Here is a 20,928-nt window from a genome sequence, read left to right on the forward strand (position 1 = left end):
ACATTACAGATACCGTGATATGATTGTTCATGTTTTTCACTCAGTACAGATTGGTGTCCTATTGAATTGTGTTTTGCATTACAAACCTAAACGCGTTTTGTGCTGACAAATAAACTAGCTTACCGATTGCTGTAAGTAGCTTTTATGGCTAACACCGTAGCACGCCAATGTGTTACTACGCTAACAAAACAGATCCTCAGTTTTTACTCTTACAATATCAAAGTTTCTACAGCTTGGTATTTGTACAGGTTACAAAATGTAAATGAATGATTGTTAACAGTTTTAAATGCATTTTAAAGTGTTTTAGAGGTAGAATTGATTGCTCCTATTAGCTGCATTGCTAGCCACCTAAAATGAGAAAATGTTTACGTTAAAATGTAAAAAAAAACTTTTGTCTTGTTGCCTCTAAATGATTGTGAACAGTAGGCAAAATTCCAAAAGAAGTGCAGTTACCCCTTAAATAAATCCTTTAAAGCACTGATTCTCAAACTGTGGCACGGCCCACAGGCTCCATCTAGTAGTACATCAAATAATCACATCAAATAATAAAATATTGAAACACAGTGTTACTGTTCAAACTGTGTGTAATGTTAAACTATTATAAATACTTGGTAAACAAAACCTCTGCCTTCTTTTTAATGAATATTTAGGCAGACTACGCTACTGTATTTTATTGTTGGTCATTATGGAGAGCCAAGTTTGAGAACCACTGCTTTAAAGACTGTAAAAAGTATATGTTAAAGCCTGTGAAGTACATTTGATGACCTTATAATGAGTTAGCAGACAAAACACTTACTTTCCAGTCTGCAGAGCCCCCGGCATTCTCTCGGTATCTGCCAGCAGTGACCTCACAGTGGCATCCTCACCCTGAAGCCAATAGACAGCGGCCTTCAGTACTAAAGCCCACCAACGACTCACCGGATCTCTCACTGGCAGACAAAACGGAGAAAAACAAAGATATTTTGAGGACAAAGAGTTGACGCCTTTCTGATCGTGTCTGGCTGTGACGTTTCGAAAAAGAAAAGTGTACTCAGGAAATCTTGCACATTTGTTCTGCTGTCTTTTCCAATATACATAACGCAGACCTGCCAACCATGAACACATGTTCGTACGCCACACCGTTGGTTCGTTACTTTGTGTCAACGACAGGGGTCTCAAACACACAGGCCCATATTTGGTGTACTTAACTGAATAGTTTAACGTCATTGCAACCTATGATGATTCTAATCCACATTCAACACATTTTTTTGTTGTCAAAATCGGGGTTCTTAACCATTTTTAACCTCAGGGCACAACTTTTCCACTACACAGGGGCTCACTATTAACCCCGAAATAGTAATCTTACTCCATAATTCCATAATTATATATTCAACCTACTTGCAGTTTACAATCTTGTCGAATGATACAAAACCATGTGTTAATCACAAATATTACTATCAAGGCTTTGGTCAGGCTGATTAAAAATCAAATACTATTTTTTAAAATACAAAAGTAGGGACTTAAAAACGGATTTAAAAAATGTACATTCAACTGCCCAGCGCTAAAATAATTTCTAACTAAATTGACAATAAATAATAATATTATATTTTTTAGCGGTCCAGCGATGGGCCTGAATGAGGTGTGTCCAAACTTTAGGCCTGTACTGTATGTATATACAGTTTTATATATATATATATATATATATATATATATATATATGTGTGTGTGTATTTAAAAAAAAAAAAATATCCATCCATTTTCTACCGCTTGTCCCTTTTGGGGTCGCGGGGGTTGTTGTTGCCTATCTCAGTTGCATTAGGGCGGAAGGCGCATACACCCTGGACAAGTTGCCACCTCATCACAGGGCCAACACAGATAGAAATACAACATTCACATTATACACACATATATATATATTTATATATATATATGTATATATATATATATATATACATATACATATATATATATATATATATATATATATATATATATATATATATATATATATAAATCTTGTTTCCATGAGTTGGGAAATTGTGTTGGATGTAAATATAAACGGAGTACAATGATTTGCAAATCCTTTTCAACCCATAATCAATTGAATGTCTGTCTGTGTTGGCCCTGCGATGAGGTAGCGACTTGTCCAGGGTGTACCCCGCCTTCTGCCCGATTGTAGCTGAGATAGGTGCCAGCGCCCCCCGCGACCCCAAAAGGGAATAAGCGGTAGAAAATGGATGGATGGATGCACTACAAAGACATGATATTTGATATTCAAACTCATGAACTTTTTTTTTTTTTTGCAAATAATAATTAACTTAGAATTTCATGGCTGCAACACGTGCCAAAGTAGTTGGGAAAGGGCATGTTTACTACTGTGTTACATCACCTTTTCTTTTAACAACACTCAATAAACCTTTGGGAACTAAGGACACACATTTTTGAAGCTTTTCAGGTGGAATTATTAGGGTCCGCCCTGCCTATGGCAAAGGACTCCACAGGAGTCCTTTGCCATAGGCAAGGACCCTATTGTTCCTGCTGCGTTTTATTCTTTCTTTCTTTCTTTCTTTCTTCCGCACCGTCGCGCCCCAATTTCACCCTCTTAACATATTTCAAAACTCACCAAATTTGACACACACGTCGGTCTTTCATGCCTTCCCAACATATTAGGCAGCCAAATCATAAAAATCAAAATTGCGCAATAGCGCCCCCTAGGAAGAAAAAAAAAAGAGACTGCTTGTAACTTCCGTTAGGAATGTCGTAGAGACATGAAACAAAAACCTCTATGTAGGTCTGACTTCGACCTAAATTTCATAATTGTATCTTCTGGGGCAAAAATTTACGGACATTTTGCAAAAACCCATTCAAAGCAAAATTTTCACAAAAAATGAAATTTTTGCCTCTTTGAGCTGTAATTTGAGCCCCTTAAAATGCTTCAAAACTCACCAAACTTGGCAGACACATCAGGAATGGCAGAAATTGGGATCTAATGAAAATTTTTTTTTTTTAAAACTCAAAATTGCGCTCTAGCGCAATTTTTGAGTAAAACACAGAAAAAACTGCTTCTAGGAAGAAAACACAGACAAAACTGCTTGTAACTTCCGGTAGGAATGTCGGAAAGACATGAAACAAAAACTTCTATGTAGGTCTTACTTAGACCTACATTTTAGTAATTGACAGCTAGCAGAAAAAATCAACAGGAAGTTGACAATTACCCCTTCAAAATAAAAGTTTTTGTAAAAACCCGTCACCTTTTTCAAATCGATACTCCTCCCAGTGCGTTTGTCGTTTCGGCTTCAAACTCGCACAGGAGAGAGTTTGAACCCTTCTGATTAAAAGTATAGATCAAAGTTTTGATAAGTTTTAAGGTTTTGATTTTACGCGCCTTTAAAGATCCCCTGCGCAAAGTTTCCTAAAAAATTTCATTTTTGCCTCTTTGAGCTGTAATTTGACCCCCTTAAAATGCTTCAAAACTCACCAAACCTGGCACACACATCAGGACTGGCAGAAATTGCAATCTAGTGAAAAAACCAAACCCCAAAACTCAAAATTGTGCTCTAGCGCCCCCTAGGAATACAACACAGACAAACTGCTCTTAGGAAGAAAACAAAGACAAAACTGCTTGTAACTTCCGTTAGGAATGTCGTAGAGACATGAAACAAAAACCACTATGTAGGTCTGACTTAGACCTACATTTGAATAATTAACATACTTTGGCAAAAATCAACAGGGAGCTTGATATTTTCACTTAGATACAACAACTGCATTACTTTCACAATGCATTAAATAGTGGCACCAAGGCTTCTCCTGCCGTGGGGCTCGGGGACAGCAACCCAAGGCGCGCTCGCACCTTCGCACCCTAATTTGACCCCCTTAACATGCTTCAAAACTCACCAAAATTGACACACACATCGGTATGGAGCGGCAGACCAACTTATTAAGCAACCAAACCCCAAAAATTAAAATTGCAAGCTAGCGCCCCCTAGGAAGAGACAAAAAACAGACTGCTTGTAACTTCCGTTAGGAATGTCGTAGAGACATGAAACAAAAACCTCTGTGTAGGTCTGACTAAGACCTACATTTCCAATTGAAAACGTCTATACCCAAAATCAACAGAAATTTTGAAAAAACTCATTCAAAGCAACATTTTCGCAAAAAACCGCTATTTTTGCCTCTTTGAGCTTTAATTTGACCCCCTTAAAATGCTTCAAAACTCACCAAACTTGGCACACACATCAGGACTGGCAGAAATTGCGATCTAGTGAAAAAACCAAACCTTAAAACTCAAAATTGCGCTCTATCGCAATTTTTTAATAAAACACAGAAAAAACTGCTCCTAGGAAGAGGAAACAGAGGCGCGCTCGCACCTTCGCACCCTAATTTGGCCCCCTTTACATGCTTCAAAAATCACCAAATTTGACACACACATCGGTATGGAGCGGCAGACCAACTTATTAAGCAACCAAACCCCGAAAATGAAAATTGCCCGCTAGCGCCCCCTAGGAAGAGACAAAAAACGGACTGCTTGTAACTTCCGTTAGGAATGTCGTAGAGACATGAAACAAAAACCTCTGTGTAGGTCTGACTTAGACCTACATTTCCAATAAACACTTCTGTTCCTAAAATCAACAGGAAGTTGGCAAAAACCCCTTCAAAACAACATTTTCGCAAAATATGCCTTTTTTGCCTCTTTGAACTGAAATTTGACCCCCTTAAAATGCTTCAAAGTGCAAGTTAGAGCTATACAATGCCAAGCGAAAGCCATTTATCAACAACATCCAGAAACGCAAATCTATAATTTGACCCCCTTAACATGCTTCAAAACTCACCAAATTTTACACACACATCAGGACTGGTGAAAATTGCCATCCAATAAAAAAACCAAACCCCAAAAATGAAAATTGTGCTCTAGCGCCCCCTAGGAAAATAAACTGATAAAACTGCTTGTAAATTCTGTTAGGAATGTCGTAGAGTGATGAAACAAAGACTTCTATGGAGGTCTGACTAGGAATGGGACTCGGGACACGGCGGCGGCGGCGGCGGCGTCGGCCAACGGCGGACCCGACCAACGCTGCTTGCAGCTTTAATTTCCCATTCTTGTTTGATGTACAGCTTAAGTTGTTCAACAGTCCGGGGTCTCCGTTGTGGTATTTTAGGCTTCATAATGCCCCACACATTTTCAATGGGAGACAGGTCTGGACTACAGGCAGGCCACTCTAGTACCTGCACTCTTTTACTATGAAGCCACGCTGTTGTAACAAGTGACTTGGTATTGTCTTGCTGAAATAAGTAAGGGTTGTCCATGATAACGTTGCTTGGATGGCAGCATATGTTGCTCCAATAGCTGTATGTACCTTTCAGCATTAATGGTGCCTTCACAGATGTGTAAGTTACCCATGCCCTGGGCACTAATACACCCCAATACCATCACAGATGCTGGCTTTTCAACTTTGCACCTAGAACAGTCCTGATGGTTCTTTTCCTCTCTGGTCCGGATGACACGATGTTCATTGTTTCCAAAAGAACAAATGTGGACTCGTCAGACCACAGAACACTTTTCCACTTTGCATCAGTGCATTTTAGCTGAGCTCGGGCCCAGAGAAGCCCACGGCGTTTCTGGGTATCGTTGCTAAATGGCTTTGGCTTTGCATAATAGTTTTAACTTGCACTTACGGATGTAGCGACAAACTGTAGTTACTGACAGTGGTTTTCTGAAGTGTTCCTGAGCCCATGTGGTGATATCCTTTACACACTGATGTCGCTTTTTGATGCAGTACCGCCTGAGGGAATGAAAGTCCGTTATATCATTGCTTATGTTCAGTGATTTCTCTAGATTCTCTGGACCTGAGATGGTGAAATTCCTAAATGTCTTGCAATAGCTCGTTGAGAAATGTTGTTCTTAAACTGTTTGACGATTTGCTCACACATTTGTTCACAAAGTGCTGACCTCCGCCCCGTCCTTGTTTGTGAATGACTGAGCATATCACGGAAGCTGTTTTTATACCCAATCATGGCACTCACCTGTTCCCAATTAGCCTGCACACCTGTGAGATGTTCCAAATAAGTGTTTGATGAGAATTCCTCAACTTTCTCAGTATTTATTGCCACCTTTCGCAACTTCTTTGTCACGTGTTGCTGGCATCAAATTCTAAAGTTAATGATTATTTGAAAAAAAAAAAGTTTATCAGTTTGAACATCAAATATGTTGTCTTTGTAGCATATTCAACTGAATATGGGTTGACAATGATTTGCAAATCATTGTATTCCGTTTAAATTTACATCTAACACAATTTCCCAACTCATATGGAAACGGGGTTTGTGTATATATGTATATATATATATATATATATATATATATATATATATATATACACACACACACACAGTGGGGCAAAAGTATTTAGTCAGCCACCGATTGTGCAAGGTCTCCCACTAAAAATGATGTCAGAGGTCTGTAATTTTCATCATAGGTACACTTCAACTGTGAGAGACAAAATGTGAAAAAAAAATCCAGGAATTCACATTGTAGGAATTTTAAAGAATTTATTTATAAATTATGGTGGAAAATAAGTATTTGGTCACTTCAAACAAGAAAGATCTCTGGCTCTCACAGACCTGTAACTTCTTTAAGAAGCTCTTCTATCCTCCACTCGTTACCTGTATTAATGGCACTCGTTTGAACTTGTTATCTGGATAAAAGACACCTGTCCACAGCCTCAAACAGTCAGACCATAAACTCCACTATGGCCAAGACCAAAGAGCTGTCAAAGGACACCAGGGAAATAATTGTAGACCTGCACCAGACTGGGAAGAGTGAATCTACAATAGGCAAGCAGCTAGGTGTGAAAAAAATCAACCGTGGGAGCAATTATCAGATAATAGAAGACATATAAGATCACTGATAATCTCCCTCGATCTGGGGCTCTACGCAAGATCTCATCCCGTGGGTTCAAAATGATCATGAGAACGGTGAGCAAAAATCCCAGAACCACACGGGGGGACCTGGCGAATAACCTGCAGAGAGCTGGGACCAAAGTAACAAAGGTTACCATCAGTAACACACTACGCCGACAAGGAATCAAATCCTGCAGTGCCAGACGTGTCCCCCTGCTTAAGCCAGTGCATGTCCAGGCCCGTCTGAAGTTTGCCAGAGAGCACATGGATGATACAGTAGAGGATTGGGAGAAAGTCATGTGGTCAGATGAAACCAAAATAGAACTTTTTGGTATAAACTCAACACGTCGTGTTTGGAGGAAGAAGAATACTGAGTTGCATGCTTAGAACACCATACCTACTGTGAAGCATGTGGGTGAAAAAATCATGCTTTGGGTCTGTTTTTCTGCTAAGGGGACAGGAAGATTGATCCGTGTTAAGGAAAGAATGAATGGGGCCATGTATCGTGAGATTTTGAGCCAAAACCTCCTATCAGTGAGAGCTTTGAATGGTTGACCAAACACTTATTTTCCACCATAATTTACAAATAAATTCTTTAAATGTGAATTCCTGGATTTTTTTTTTCACATTCTGTCTCTCACAGTTGAAGTGTACCTATGATGAAAATTACAGACCTCTGTCATCATTTTAAGTGGGAGAACTTGCACAACCGGTGGCTGACTAAATACTATTTTGCCCCACTGTACATACATACATACATACACATGTATACATATATATATATATATACATATATATATATATATATATATACATACACATATATACATATATATATATACATATATATATATATATATATATATATATATATATGCACATATATATATATATATATGCACATATATATATCGCGCACGACGGTGGCAGAGGGGTTAATGCGTCTGCCTCACAGGTCCTCAGTAGTCCTGGGTTTAATCCCGGGCTCTGGATAGTTCTGTGTGGAGTTTGCATGTTCTCCCCTTGGCTGCGTGGGTTCCCTTCGGGTACTCCGGCTTCCTCCCACCTCCAAAGACATGCACCTGGGGATAAGTGGATTGGCAACACTAAATTGGCCCTTGTGTGTGAATTTGAGTGTGAATATTGTCTGTCTAACTGTGTTGGCCCTGCGATGAGGTGGCGACTTGTCCGCCTGATTGTAACTGAGATAGGCACCAGCGCCCCCCGCGACCCAAAAGGGAATAAGCGGTAGAAAATGGATGGCTGGATGTATATATATACACACGCACACACACACACGTGTATATATGTATACAAATATCTGTATACATATATACATACACGTTAGCGGTGAAACGGATCAACATTGATCCGTTCGGATCAATATCTTAGGTTCGGCACACACGTTATCCAAAAATTGTTCCAATGTTCAGTCCACGCACAGCATAGTCATGGCGAACGGCGTAATGGAGGAGCTTGAACTCCCCGCTACATTCAATCGGTGTGTTTATAGGTGCAGACATGAGGCCATTTTCGCTTGTGCAAAACAAGAGTTTTAAACACATGCTAAAAGTGCTTGAGTGCACATGCTTAAGCAACATAAGAAGGCACAACTTCCTTGAAACATAGATAGTGAAATAAAGTCTGACATCTGGAGTGATGGTGCGGTCTTCCACACTTGGAGCCATGGATTGTAAAATCCTTGTTTTCAGATCATTGACACAGATGATTGAGTTTCAGTGCTCAGCAGAGATGTAACAGTTTTTAGGGGTTTAAGCACCTGGAGGACCTCCTCTGCCACGCTCACATCATCATCATCAGACAGGGTGATGATGTCTCTGACATTTGTTTTTAGGGTCTTGTCGGTCAATGCAGAGTACATAGCTCCTTTCTGCTCCAATATATAAGTGGAGTTCCATCTTGTTGGGAAATCATGTATGAGCTTATGAGTAGGCAGCTTTAGCATTTCTTACTTTGTCTTAAGCACATAAGCAGCTGTTGTGCTTCAGTGGAAGTAGGAAACCACCTTCCTGATCCTTCCAAGGAGGCGCTCCATCCTATTGACTGAGATTCCTTTCTGTGAACCCAAATTCACTACATGTGCAAAACACCTATCTGTGGCCCCAGTCCTGCCTCATTCACTGCATTTATTAGATTTTTTGCATTATCAGTTGTGACTGAGATATTAGTATCTTTATCTTCCATTCCTCCACTACTTGTGTCAGTACCTGCGGAAGGTGACTCTTGTAGAGGGGGCGTGTCTTCTCATCTCCCAGTCTGCTGTGATGAAGTGAGCAGTTATCACATAGTTCCCCTGGACCTCCACCCGTCTGTCGTGAGCGCTAAAGATGATACTCGGGATAGTTCATTCACAATGCCTCCTCATAAAAATCTGCCACAATCTTATTGCTGAAGTGCATGCGTGAACGAGTGTCGTAACGTGGCTCAAGCACTTTGAGCATGTGCTTAAAACCCTCATGTCTGCACCTAGAAACACACCGATGGCATTTGTGATGGCTGATTGTTCAACAAGGGGCTGCTTAAATGGCGCAGCCTTCGTTTTCACTCCTGTCAGTGAAACACCAAGGTGATGTCGCTTCAAGTGCGTGGCCATGCTAGATTACACACAGTCACGGTTTTATCCACTAACCTCTTTCCTTCATCATTGTATTTGACAGGGAAGTCAACATTCTCCCATACAGGGGATTTAAGTGGCGCCGGGCGTTCAAGCTCCTCCGTTACTCCGCTTGCCATGACTACGCTGTGTGTGGAAAGAACATGCGCAAACTTTTTTATTTTTCATAAACCAAACCGCAGATTAGGTGTGTGCCGATCCGAAGAAACTAATCTGAACGGATCACGGATCAATGTTGATCCATTGCTCCAGTAGTTAGTATGTATGTATGTATGTATGTACACACACACACACACACACACACACACACACACACACACACACACACACACACACACACACACACACACACACACACACATATATATACATACATATACATATATATACACACACACACACATATATATATATATACACACACATATATACATATGTACACAACATATATACATACATATATGTATGTGTATACATATACACACATACATACACATATGTATACATATTAACACATACATACACATATGTATACATATACATATATACACACACATACATAAATACATATGCATATATACATAAATACAAATACATATACATACATATATTAAAACACATATATATATATATACATACATCTACATAAATACACCTACATATATACATAAATACACACAAATATACACACACGTGTGTGTATATATATATATATATATTTACACACACACACACACACACACACACACACATACGTGTTTGGGTGACATATGAGGACTTATGACAAAAACGTGACATATGGGGACATGCCTTTCCAATGGTCCTGCAGGCCTGGGAATCAGACGGTTAGTGAACCAGAATTTTAGAAACACAGTGGTCTATTGAGATTTTTGCAACTCTTTTGTTTTTTTCTGAACCTGATTTTTACGGTACATATGAGGACTTGTCAGGTTTAGGTGCCATATGAAGACCAGAGTGTTTAAGATTTCAAGTTTATGTGACATATGACGACCATGACGTCACAGAGTGTTTAAGATTTCAGGTTCATGTGACATATGATGACCATGACATCACAGAGTGTTTAAGATTTCAAGTTTATGTGACATATGATGACCATGACATCACAGAGTGTTTAAGATTTCAGGTTCATGTGACATATGATGACCATGACATCACAGAGTGTTTAAGATTTCAAGTTTATGTGACATATGATGACCATGACATCACAGAGTGTTTAAGATTTCAGGTTCATGTGACATATGATGACCATGACATCACAGAGTGTTTAAGATTTCAGGTTCATGTGACATATGATGACCATGACATCACAGAGTGTTTAAGATTTCAGGTTCATGTGACATATGATGACCATGACATCACAGAGTGTTTAAGATTTCAGGTTCATGTGACATATGATGACCATGACATCACAGAGTGTTTAAGATTTCAAGTTTATGTGACATATGACGACCATGACGTCACAGAGTGTTTAAGATTTCAAGTTTATGTGACATATGATGACCATGACGTCACAGAGTGTTAAAGATTTCAGGTTCATGTGACATATGAGGCTAATGACATCAGAGACTTAACAAAACCACCTGAGTTGGTTTAGTTGATGTGTTGTCATTTTAAAAAATCCCAATCCCATGCTACTGTAATCTAAAACCAAGAAGAGTTTAAAAGAAACATGGGTATAAATGTAATTGTCGACTAAGTGTAACTGAATTGTTTTTGTGGATTTTGTCGCTAAGAATTATCTGGAATAAATACAAAACGCTTGCTGTTTATTTTGCTTTTTTAATTGCTGGTAACATACTCAAACTACCACAGAAGATGTGGGAAAACATTTTTTTCCCCTTTTTTTAATATAATTCTGTTATGGATGTAGTACTTGATGGCAAGCCAATCTCTGTCCTGTAGAGCTACTAGTTCTTTATGGAGGCAGGCTTCACAATCTTTTTTACCTGGTACTTTGTTGCCAGTTACAAAATGCAACATGTGTCATTCAACTGCTTCCACTTCTTCCCCTTTGCAGCTGTCATAAAGGAGACAAAATACAATTTCTTACTGAAGGAAAAATTACTATAACACAGTGAAAAGGTGCAAAACGTAATATAATATTCTAGTAAATGATGTGGATTATTTATTTACCCCGCTTTGGAGTGGACCAAGTGGAAGAAGCTTGAGACATACCTACTTCCAGCGATTTGTCCTGCTGTCAATCTGAAGGGAAGAATTAGAAAACTGTAAAAGTAAACATTTAACATATTGTGCTTTGTGAAGCAGCGGAGTATGTGTTGTCTGTCTATTTATCAATAATGCAGACGAGGAGTGTTGGCTGAGTTCTTAACATTTGCTTTCAGAGCCTGCATATCACAACATACAAGATGCCGTCATGGCGACACAACCTATACATGCTCCTCACTCCTGTTGCATGCTGGGTAGGGTAGTTATTTTTTCCCCTGGCTCATAACATTACAATATAGTACCATGTATATGATGCGTTCAGTTTATCAAAGCACCAAGCAAACAGATATGGTCATAATTATTTTAAGTCCACTACGCAGAATAAACACAACATTATTAATATTGCTACTACGGATAATTTGATCAAAAATTCCCTAAAACAGCGCACTACCTATAATATAAGTTTTTTAAACATAAGATCCCTGATAAAAAAAAAAATGTTTCTGCTGTTACCTCAGAAATTGCCTGTTCAGATGTTATGATTGTGGCTCAGAGATTTGTATGTAGATTATATTTATTTTCCATAACAAACAAGATAACTTAAATACCTTGGCAGTGGCAATAAGCTTAAATGTTTGTATTTACCTTTTTTGAGTTGATTTTCATAAAATTTGCTATTTAACTGCTACTGTTTAACAAGGACTGATTTAAATTGTGTTTGCACAACAAATGTTTTGGCGCTTTTTTTCATGTGGGAGAATATTCCAATAAAGGTGCACTACACACTACTTTTGAATTCATTATTGGGCTTTGCGTATACAATGCAGTTAATCGCGATTAATAAGAGAAATAGTGCGATTAACTTCGATTAAAAATGTTAATCATTGCCCAGCACTAATATATATACAAACCCCGTTTCCATAAAAGTTGGGAAATTGTGTTAGATGTAAATATAAACGGAATACAATGATTTGCAAATCCTTTTCAACCCATATTCAATTGAAAGCATTACAAAGGCAACATATTTGATGTTCAAACTCAAACTTTTTTTTTTTTGCAAATAATAATTAACTTTGAATTTCATGGCTGCAATACGTGCCAAAGTAGTTGGGAAAGGGCATGTTCACCACTGTGTTACATCACATTTTCTTTTAACAACACTCAATAAACGTTTGGGAACTGAGGAAACTAATTGTTGAAGCTTTGAAAGTGGAATTCTTTACCATTCTTGCTTGATGTAAAGCTTAAGTTGTCGTGTTTTACGCTTCATAATGCGCTACACATTTTCGATGGGAGACATGTCTGGACTGCAGGCGGGCCAGGAAAGTACCCGCACTCTTTTACTACGAAGACACGCTGTTGTAACACGTGGCTTGGCATTGTTTTGCTGAAATAAGCAGGGGCGCCCATGATAACGTTGCTTGGATGACAACATATGTTGCTCCAAAACCTGTATGGACCATTCAGCATTAATGGTGCCTTCTCAGATGTGTAAGTTACCCATGCTTTGGGCACTAATACACCCCCATACCATCACACATGCTGGCTTTTGAACTTTGCGCCGGATGGTTATTTTCCTCTTTGTTCCGGAGAACACCACGTCCACAATTTCCATATATAATTTGAAATGTGGACTCGTCAGACCACAGAACACTTTTCCACTTTGCATCAGTCCATCCTAGATGAGCTCGGGCCCAGCGAAGCCCGCGGCGTTCCTCTGTCTTGTTGATAAATGGCATTTGCTTTGCATAGTAGAGTTTTAACTTGCATTTACAGATGTAGCGACCAACTGTAGTAACTGACAGTGGTTTTCTGAAGTATTTCTGAGCCCATGTGGTGATATCTTTTACACACTGATGTCGGTTTTTAATGCAGTACATCGCTTACGTGCAGTGATTTCTCCAGATCCTCTGAACCTTTTGATAATTTTACGGACCGTAGATGGTAAAATCCCTAAATTCTTTGCAAAAAAAATGTTTAGCAGTTTTAACATCAAATATGTTGTCTTTGTAGCATATTCAACAGAATTGGGGTTGAAAATTATTTGCAAATCATTGTATCCTGTTTATATGTACATCTAACACAATTTCCCAACTCATATGGAAACGGGGTTTGAATGTATTTATATAAATATAGCCTATTATTTGCGCACTATTTACAAGTTATGTACCAAAAACACGACCACCGAAAAAATACTTTGATCAATGAAAACAGCGCTGCAAAAACCGGCTGTAAACAAGAGGCACTGCATTTTCTGAATTGAAACACTCATTTTAAAGCTTTGACATTAACATTTTAACACACACTAATCTGGTTCAGAAAATATGAGGACCTTATATGAAACACACTTTCTTGGTTCAAACAATATGAGGACATGACGAGTGCTCACATGTAGAATTTATGTTGTTGACTTGTAACATCTCCTGTTTTGCTAAACATGAGTTCCAAACTCCCTACTGACTAACATGGATGTACCCTTATGAAAATGTTGTCATATAAACTGATCTGTGAGAGATTAAAATTAATAAATGTCTTTCAAAATATAGGTTGGGTCAAATTTAGAGCAGATATAGTAAAAATAGACATGTAATAACCTGTTGGAGGGATGAAGTCGGTTTATGGCTGTCATCTGAATCTAGAGAATGTTGAGATAGAACCTCAACAGTTGGTTTCTGCAACAAAACACAAAAATATAATGTCATAACTAATTAATTATAACATTCTCACCACTTTTTGTTGATAAAAATCTGAGCATACAATGCCAGATAAAGGGTAAAGATTATTACAGAGTTTCAGCTCTTAGACAATTCATTAAGAATGTAACACACACAAAAATCTGGTTCAGAAAATATGAGGACCTGAATTGAGACACACATTTTAAAGCTTGGACATTAACATTGTAACACACATTTTCTGGTTCAGAAAATATGAGGACCTTATATGAAACACACCTAAGTCTTTCTTGCTTCAAACAATATAAGGACATGACGAGTGCTCACATGTAGAATTTATGTTGTTGACTTGTAACATCTCCTGTTTTGCTAAACATGAGTTCTAAACTTTCTACTGACTAACATGGATGTACCCTTGCGAAAAAGTTGTCATATAAACTGATCTGTGAGAGATTAAAATAAATAAATGTCTTTCAAAATATAGGTTGGGTCACATTTAGAGCAGATATAGTAAAAATAGACATGTAATAACCTGTTGGAGGGATGAAGTCAGTTAATGGCTCACATCTGAATCTGGAGAATGTTGAGATGGAACCTCAACAGTTGGTTTCTGCAACAAAACACAAAAATATAATGTCAGAACTAATTAATTATAACATTATCAGCACTTTTTGTGGATAAAACTCTGAGCATACAATGCCAGATAAATAGTAAAGATTATTACAGAGTTTCAGCTCTTAGACAATTAATTAAGAATATAAAACACACTAAAATCTGGTTCAGAAAATATGAGGACCTGAATTGAGACACACATTTTAAAGCTTGGACATTAACATTGTAACACACACTAATCTGGTTTAGAAAATATGAGGACCTTATATGAAACACACCTAAGTCTTTCTTGGTTCAAACAATATAAGGACATGACGAGGGGTCACATGTAGAATGTATGTTGTTGACTTGTAACATCTCCTGTTTTGCTAAACATGAGTTCCAAACTCCTTACTGACTAACATGGATGTACTCTTACGAAAATGTTGTCATATAAACGATCTGTGAGAGATTAAAATTAATAAATGTCTTTCAAAATATAGGTTGGGTCACATTTAGAGCAGATATAGTAAAAATAGACTTGTAATAACCTGTTGGAGGGATGAAGTCGGTTTATCGCTCACATCTGAATCTGGAGAATGTTGAGATAGAACCCCAACAGTTGGTGTCTGCAACAAAACACAAAAATATAATGTCAGAACTAATTAATTATAACATTAACAACCACTTTTGGTTGATAATATTCTGAGCATATAATTCTACATAAACAGTAAAGATTATTATAGCGTTTTAGCTCTTAGACAATTAATTAAGAATATAAAACACACTAAAATCTGGTTCAGAAAATATGAGGACCTGAATTGAGACACACATTTTAAAGCTTGGACATTAACATTGTAACACACACTAATCTGGTTTAGAAAATATGAGGACCTTATATGAAACACACCTAAGTCTTTCTTGGTTCAAACAATATAAGGACATGACGAGGGGTCACATGTAGAATGTATGTTGTTGACTTGTAACATCTCCTGTTTTGCTAAACATGAGTTCCAAACTCCTTACTGACTAACATGGATGTACTCTTACGAAAATGTTGTCATATAAACGATCTGTGAGAGATTAAAATTAATAAATGTCTTTCAAAATATAGGTTGGGTCACATTTAGAGCAGATATAGTAAAAATAGACTTGTAATAACCTGTTGGAGGGATGAAGTCGGTTTATCGCTCACATCTGAATCTGGAGAATGTTGAGATAGAACCCCAACAGTTGGTGTCTGCAACAAAACACAAAAATATAATGTCAGAACTAATTAATTATAACATTAACAACCACTTTTGGTTGATAATATTCTGAGCATATAATTCTACATAAACAGTAAAGATTATTATAGCGTTATAGCTCTTAGACTATTATTTAAGAATGTAACATTCACTAAAATGTGGTTCAGAAAATATGAGGACCTGGATTGAAACACTCATTTTAAAGCTTTGAATTAAACATTGTAACACACACTAATGTGGTTCAGAAAAATATGAGGACCTTATATGAAACACACTGAAGTCTTTTTTAGTTCAAACAATATGAGTACATGACAAGTGATCACATATTGAATTCATGTTGCTGACCTGTAACATCTCCTGTTTTGCTAAACATGAGTTGTAAATTCCACAGACTAACATGGATGTACGCTTAAAAAATGTTGTCATATAAACTGATCTGTGAGAGGTTAAAAGGATTAAATGTCTTTTGAAGTATAGGTTGTGTCAAGTTTTTAGCAGATATAGGGCAGCACGGTTGAGCAGGGGTAAGTGCATGTGCGTCACAAATCGTAGGTCCTGAGTAGTCCTGAGTTAAATCCTGGGCTCGTGATCTTTCTGTGTGGAGTTTGCATGTTCTCCCCGTGACTGCGTGGGTTCCCTCCGGGTACTCCGGCTTCATCTTACCTCCAAAGACATGCACCTGGGGATAGGTTGATTGGCAACACTAAATTGGCCCTAGTGTGTGAATGTGAGTGTAAATGTTGTCTATTTGTGTTGGCCGTGTAATGAGGTGGCGACTTGTCCAGGGTGTACTCCGCCTTCCGCCCGAATGCAGCTCAGATAGGCTCAAGCACACCCCGCCAACCCAAAAAAGGGACAGGTAGTAGAAAATGGATTGATGGATGGATAGTAAAATAGTCAAGTAATAACCTGTTGGAGGGATGAAGTCGGTTTATCGGTCACATGAGTCTGGAGAATGTTGAGATAGAACATCAACAGTTGGTGTCTGCAACAAAACACATAAAAATAATGTTAGAACTTATTAATTATAACATTATCAGCACTTTTTGTTGTTAACATTATGAGCATATAATGCCAGATAAATAGTAAAGATATTTATAGAGGGTTTCTGTCTCTTGTCCCGCTCATGTCTTGAGATGAACTTCCCTCGGTACTCGACCACAAAAGAACCTTTTTCAATTGATGCAAGAGCAAATACACCATATCCTGATAAAACAGTTTATCAATTAACAATGTTTGGAATATCTGTTTTAAAAAGCAATAATAATAGTCGTTACTTGACTAAAAATTATATTACAAACAGAATTACTCTTTCATAAATGTAAATAATTATTAAATTAAGTACAAACCCCGTTTCCATATGAGTTGGGAAATTGTGTTAGATGTAAATATAAACAGAATACAATGATTTGCAAATCATTTTCAACCCATATTCAGTTGAATATGCTACAAAGACAACATATGTTTGCCTGTGTATCGGCTGGGGACATCTCTGCGATGCTGATCCGCCTCCGCTTGGGATGGTTTCCTGCTGGCTCCGCTGTGAACGGGACTCTCGCTGCTGTGTTGGATCCGCTTTGGACTGGACTCTTGCGACTGTGTTGGATCCATTGTGGATTGAACTTTCACAGTATCATGTTAGACCCGCTCGACATCCATTGCTTTCCTCCTCTCTAAGGTTCTCATAGTCATCATTGTCACCGACGTCCCACTGGGTGTGAGTTTTCCTTGCCCTTATGTGGGCCTACCGAGGATGTCGTAGTGGTTTGTGCAGCCCTTTGAGACACTAGTGATTTAGGGCTATATAAGTAAACATTGATTGATTGATTGATATTTGATGTTCAAACTGATAAACATTTTTTTGGTGCAAATAATCATTAACTTTAGAAATTGATGCCAGCAACATGCAACAAACAAGTTGGGAAAGGTGGCAATAAATACTGATAAAGTTAAGAAATGCTCATCAAACACTTATTTGGGACATCCCACAGGTGTGAAGGCTAATTTGGAACAGGTGGGTGCCATGATTGGCTATAAAAACAGCTTCCCAAAAAATGCTCAGTCTTTCACAGGAAAGGATGGGGCGAGGTACACCCCTTTGTCCACAACTGCGTGAGCAAATAGTCAAACAGTTTAAGAACAACCTTTCTCAAAGTGCAATTGCAAGAAATTTAGGGATTTCAACATCTACGCTCCATGATATCATCAAAAGGTTCAGAGAATCCGGAGAAATCACTCCACGTAAGCGGCATGTCTGGAAACCAACATTGAATAACTGTGACCTTCGATCCCTCAGACGGCACTGTATCAAAAACCGACATCAATCTCTAAAGGATATCACCACATGAGTTCAGGAACACTTCAGAAAACCACTGTCACTAAATACAGTGTGTTGCTATATCTGTAAGTGCAAGTTAAAGCTCTATTATGCAAAGCGAAAGCCAATTATCAACATCCAGAAACGCCGCCGGCTTCTCTGGGCCCAAGATCATCTAAGATGGGCTGATGCAAAGTCGAAAGGTGTTCTGTGGTCTGACGAGCCCACATTTCAAATTATTTTTGGAAATATTGGACACCGTTTCATCCGGACCAAAGGGGAAGCGAACCATCCAGAATGTTATCGACGCAAAGTTCAAAAGCCAGCATCTGTGATGGTATGGGGGTGCATTAGTGCCCAAGGCATGGGTAACTTACACATCTGTAAGTTACCCATCTGTTTGGAACAACATTTGCTGCCATTTAAGCGCCGACTTTTTCATGTACGCCCCTGCTTATTTCAGCAAGACAATGCCAAGCCACATTCAGCACGTGTTCAGCTTCATAAAAAAAGAGTGCAGGTACTTTCCTGGCCGGCCTGCAGTCCTATCAAAAATGTGTGGTGCATTATGAAGCGTAAAATACGACAGAGGAGACTGAAGCTCTACATAAAACAAGAATGGGAAAGAATTCCACCTTCCAAGCTTCAACAATTAGTTTCCTCAGTTCCCAAACGGTTATTGAGTGTTGTTGAAAGAAAAGGTGATGTAACACAGTGGTGAACATGCCCTTTCCCAACTACTTTGGCACGTATTGCAGCCATGAAATTCTAAGTTAATTATTATTTGTAAAAAAAATTATTCCGTTTGGATTTACATCTAACACAATTTCCCAACTCATATGGAAACGGGGTTTGTAATTAATGTGTTACTTGAAAAAGAAAAGTTTTAAATATCTAGCATATGCAGTTGAGAGACATTTCATGAGAGCAGAGTGTGTGTGTGCCTTTAAAAAGCTGTGCCTTTTGCCAAGTAACGTGGGACTTCAGCGCCCAGACATAGCAGAATAGTTCAGCTGTATTTTTTAGCTTAGCAGTGGCAGTTAAGATAGTTCTGTTGAATGTTTTTGTTTGTGTGTGGATGAGGCCTCTTTCTATTTGATATCGTGTTCGTAATTACTTCCGGGGGTTGCTTTCATTAGTAAAAAGATATTACCTGCACTAACCCTTTTGTGCTTCTAACGCTGTCTTGTTGACATACAATCACATCAAAAGTAGCATGCCACATTACATCAAACGCATCGTAACAGCGTTGTAGCGTACATAAAAGTTATTAGCTTACTCGTTACCGGTAAAAGTAACAGCATTAGTAACATCGTTTTCATATACCGCTGTTATACCATCCATCCATCCATCCATCATCTTCCGCTTTTCCGAGGTGGGGTCGCGGTGGCAGCAGCCTAAACAGGGAAGCCCAGACTTCCCTCTCCCCAGCCACTTCGTCTAGCTCTTCCCGGGGGATCCCGAGGCGTTCCCAGGCCAGCCGGGAGACATAGTTTTCCCAACGTGTCCTGGGTCTTCCCCGTGGCCTCCTACCGGTTGGACGTGCCCTAAACACCTCCCTAGGGAGGCGTTCGGGTGGCATCCTGACCAGATGCCCGAACCACCTCATCTGGCTCCTCTCCATGTGGAGGAGCAGCGGCTTTACTTTGAGTTCCTCCCGGATGGCAGAGCTTCTCACCCTATCTCTAAGGGAGAGCACCCCTACCCGGTGGAGGAAACTCATTTGGGCCGCTTGTACCCGTGATCTTATCCTTCCGGTCATGACCCAAAGCTCATGACCATAGGTGAGGATGGGAACGTAGATCGACCGGTAAATTGAGAGCTTTGCCTTCCGGCTCAGCTCCTTCTTCACCACAACGGATCAATACAACGTCCGCATTACTGAAGACCCCACACCGATCCGCCTGTCGATCTCACGATCCACTCTTCCCCCACTCGTGAACAAGACTCCGAGGGGCCATAGAGGTCGGGTGCATTGTGAGCTGGGCGGCAGCCGAAGGCAGGGCACTTGGCGGTCCGATCCTCGGCTACAGAAGCTAGCTCTTGGGACGTGGAACGCTGTTATTCCAAACACTTCTAATTAAAGCCATATAATACAACCTCTATTAGACAGTAAGGAAATGATCCAAATGAGATGTTGATACAGTCACCATTGATATGTTACATAACAAGACATACCTTTCCAATCATTGATCCACTGGGCCTTAAAACAAGACTTGTCACATCCAGATCACATAAACTCGGTAGCTTCAGCCTCAGGATTACGTCTCGCTCTTCTTTTGGGCACGATGTCTATATCATGTGTTGATGCGCCTAACAAATCCACACATAAAAATGAAAAAAGTCAGTGACACAGAAATAAAACAAAGAACCAAACCCTTCAAAAACTGTTAAATTTAGGCT

General features: G+C 39.0%; 1 protein-coding gene and 1 long non-coding RNA gene across 5 annotated transcripts in view; both read right to left on the reverse strand.

Annotated features, from left to right (window-relative positions):
* srebf2 (sterol regulatory element binding transcription factor 2) overlaps positions 1 to 20,928 on the reverse strand; it is an 88,317-nt gene that overhangs the window by 22,615 nt on the left and 44,774 nt on the right. For both annotated transcript variants that reach the window (XM_061884800.1, XM_061884798.1), the window contains one exon: positions 797 to 929. In XM_061884800.1, coding sequence (XP_061740784.1) covers positions 797 to 929 — 133 coding nt within the window. The remainder of the gene's footprint in view (positions 1 to 796; positions 930 to 20,928) is intronic.
* Positions 11,295 to 20,928, reverse strand: part of LOC133541403 (uncharacterized) — a 12,526-nt gene continuing 2,892 nt past the window's right edge. Inside the window, exons 2-8 of one of the 3 annotated variants that reach the window (XR_009803868.1) lie at positions 20,704 to 20,838; positions 17,118 to 17,193; positions 16,124 to 16,201; positions 14,903 to 15,590; positions 14,293 to 14,370; positions 11,663 to 11,734; positions 11,295 to 11,546 (exon numbers count right to left, since the gene is read on the reverse strand). This is a non-coding gene — a long non-coding RNA (uncharacterized LOC133541403). Of the gene's footprint in view, positions 11,547 to 11,662; positions 11,735 to 14,292; positions 14,371 to 14,902; positions 15,591 to 16,123; positions 16,202 to 17,117; positions 19,965 to 20,703; positions 20,839 to 20,928 lie in introns of those variants that run through there. The other 2 variants (XR_009803869.1, XR_009803867.1) reach the window with 2 other exon arrangements.

Source organism: Nerophis ophidion, linkage group LG23 (assembly GCF_033978795.1).
Source record: "Nerophis ophidion isolate RoL-2023_Sa linkage group LG23, RoL_Noph_v1.0, whole genome shotgun sequence".
In the NCBI taxonomy this organism is placed as follows: domain Eukaryota; kingdom Metazoa; phylum Chordata; class Actinopteri; order Syngnathiformes; family Syngnathidae; genus Nerophis; species Nerophis ophidion.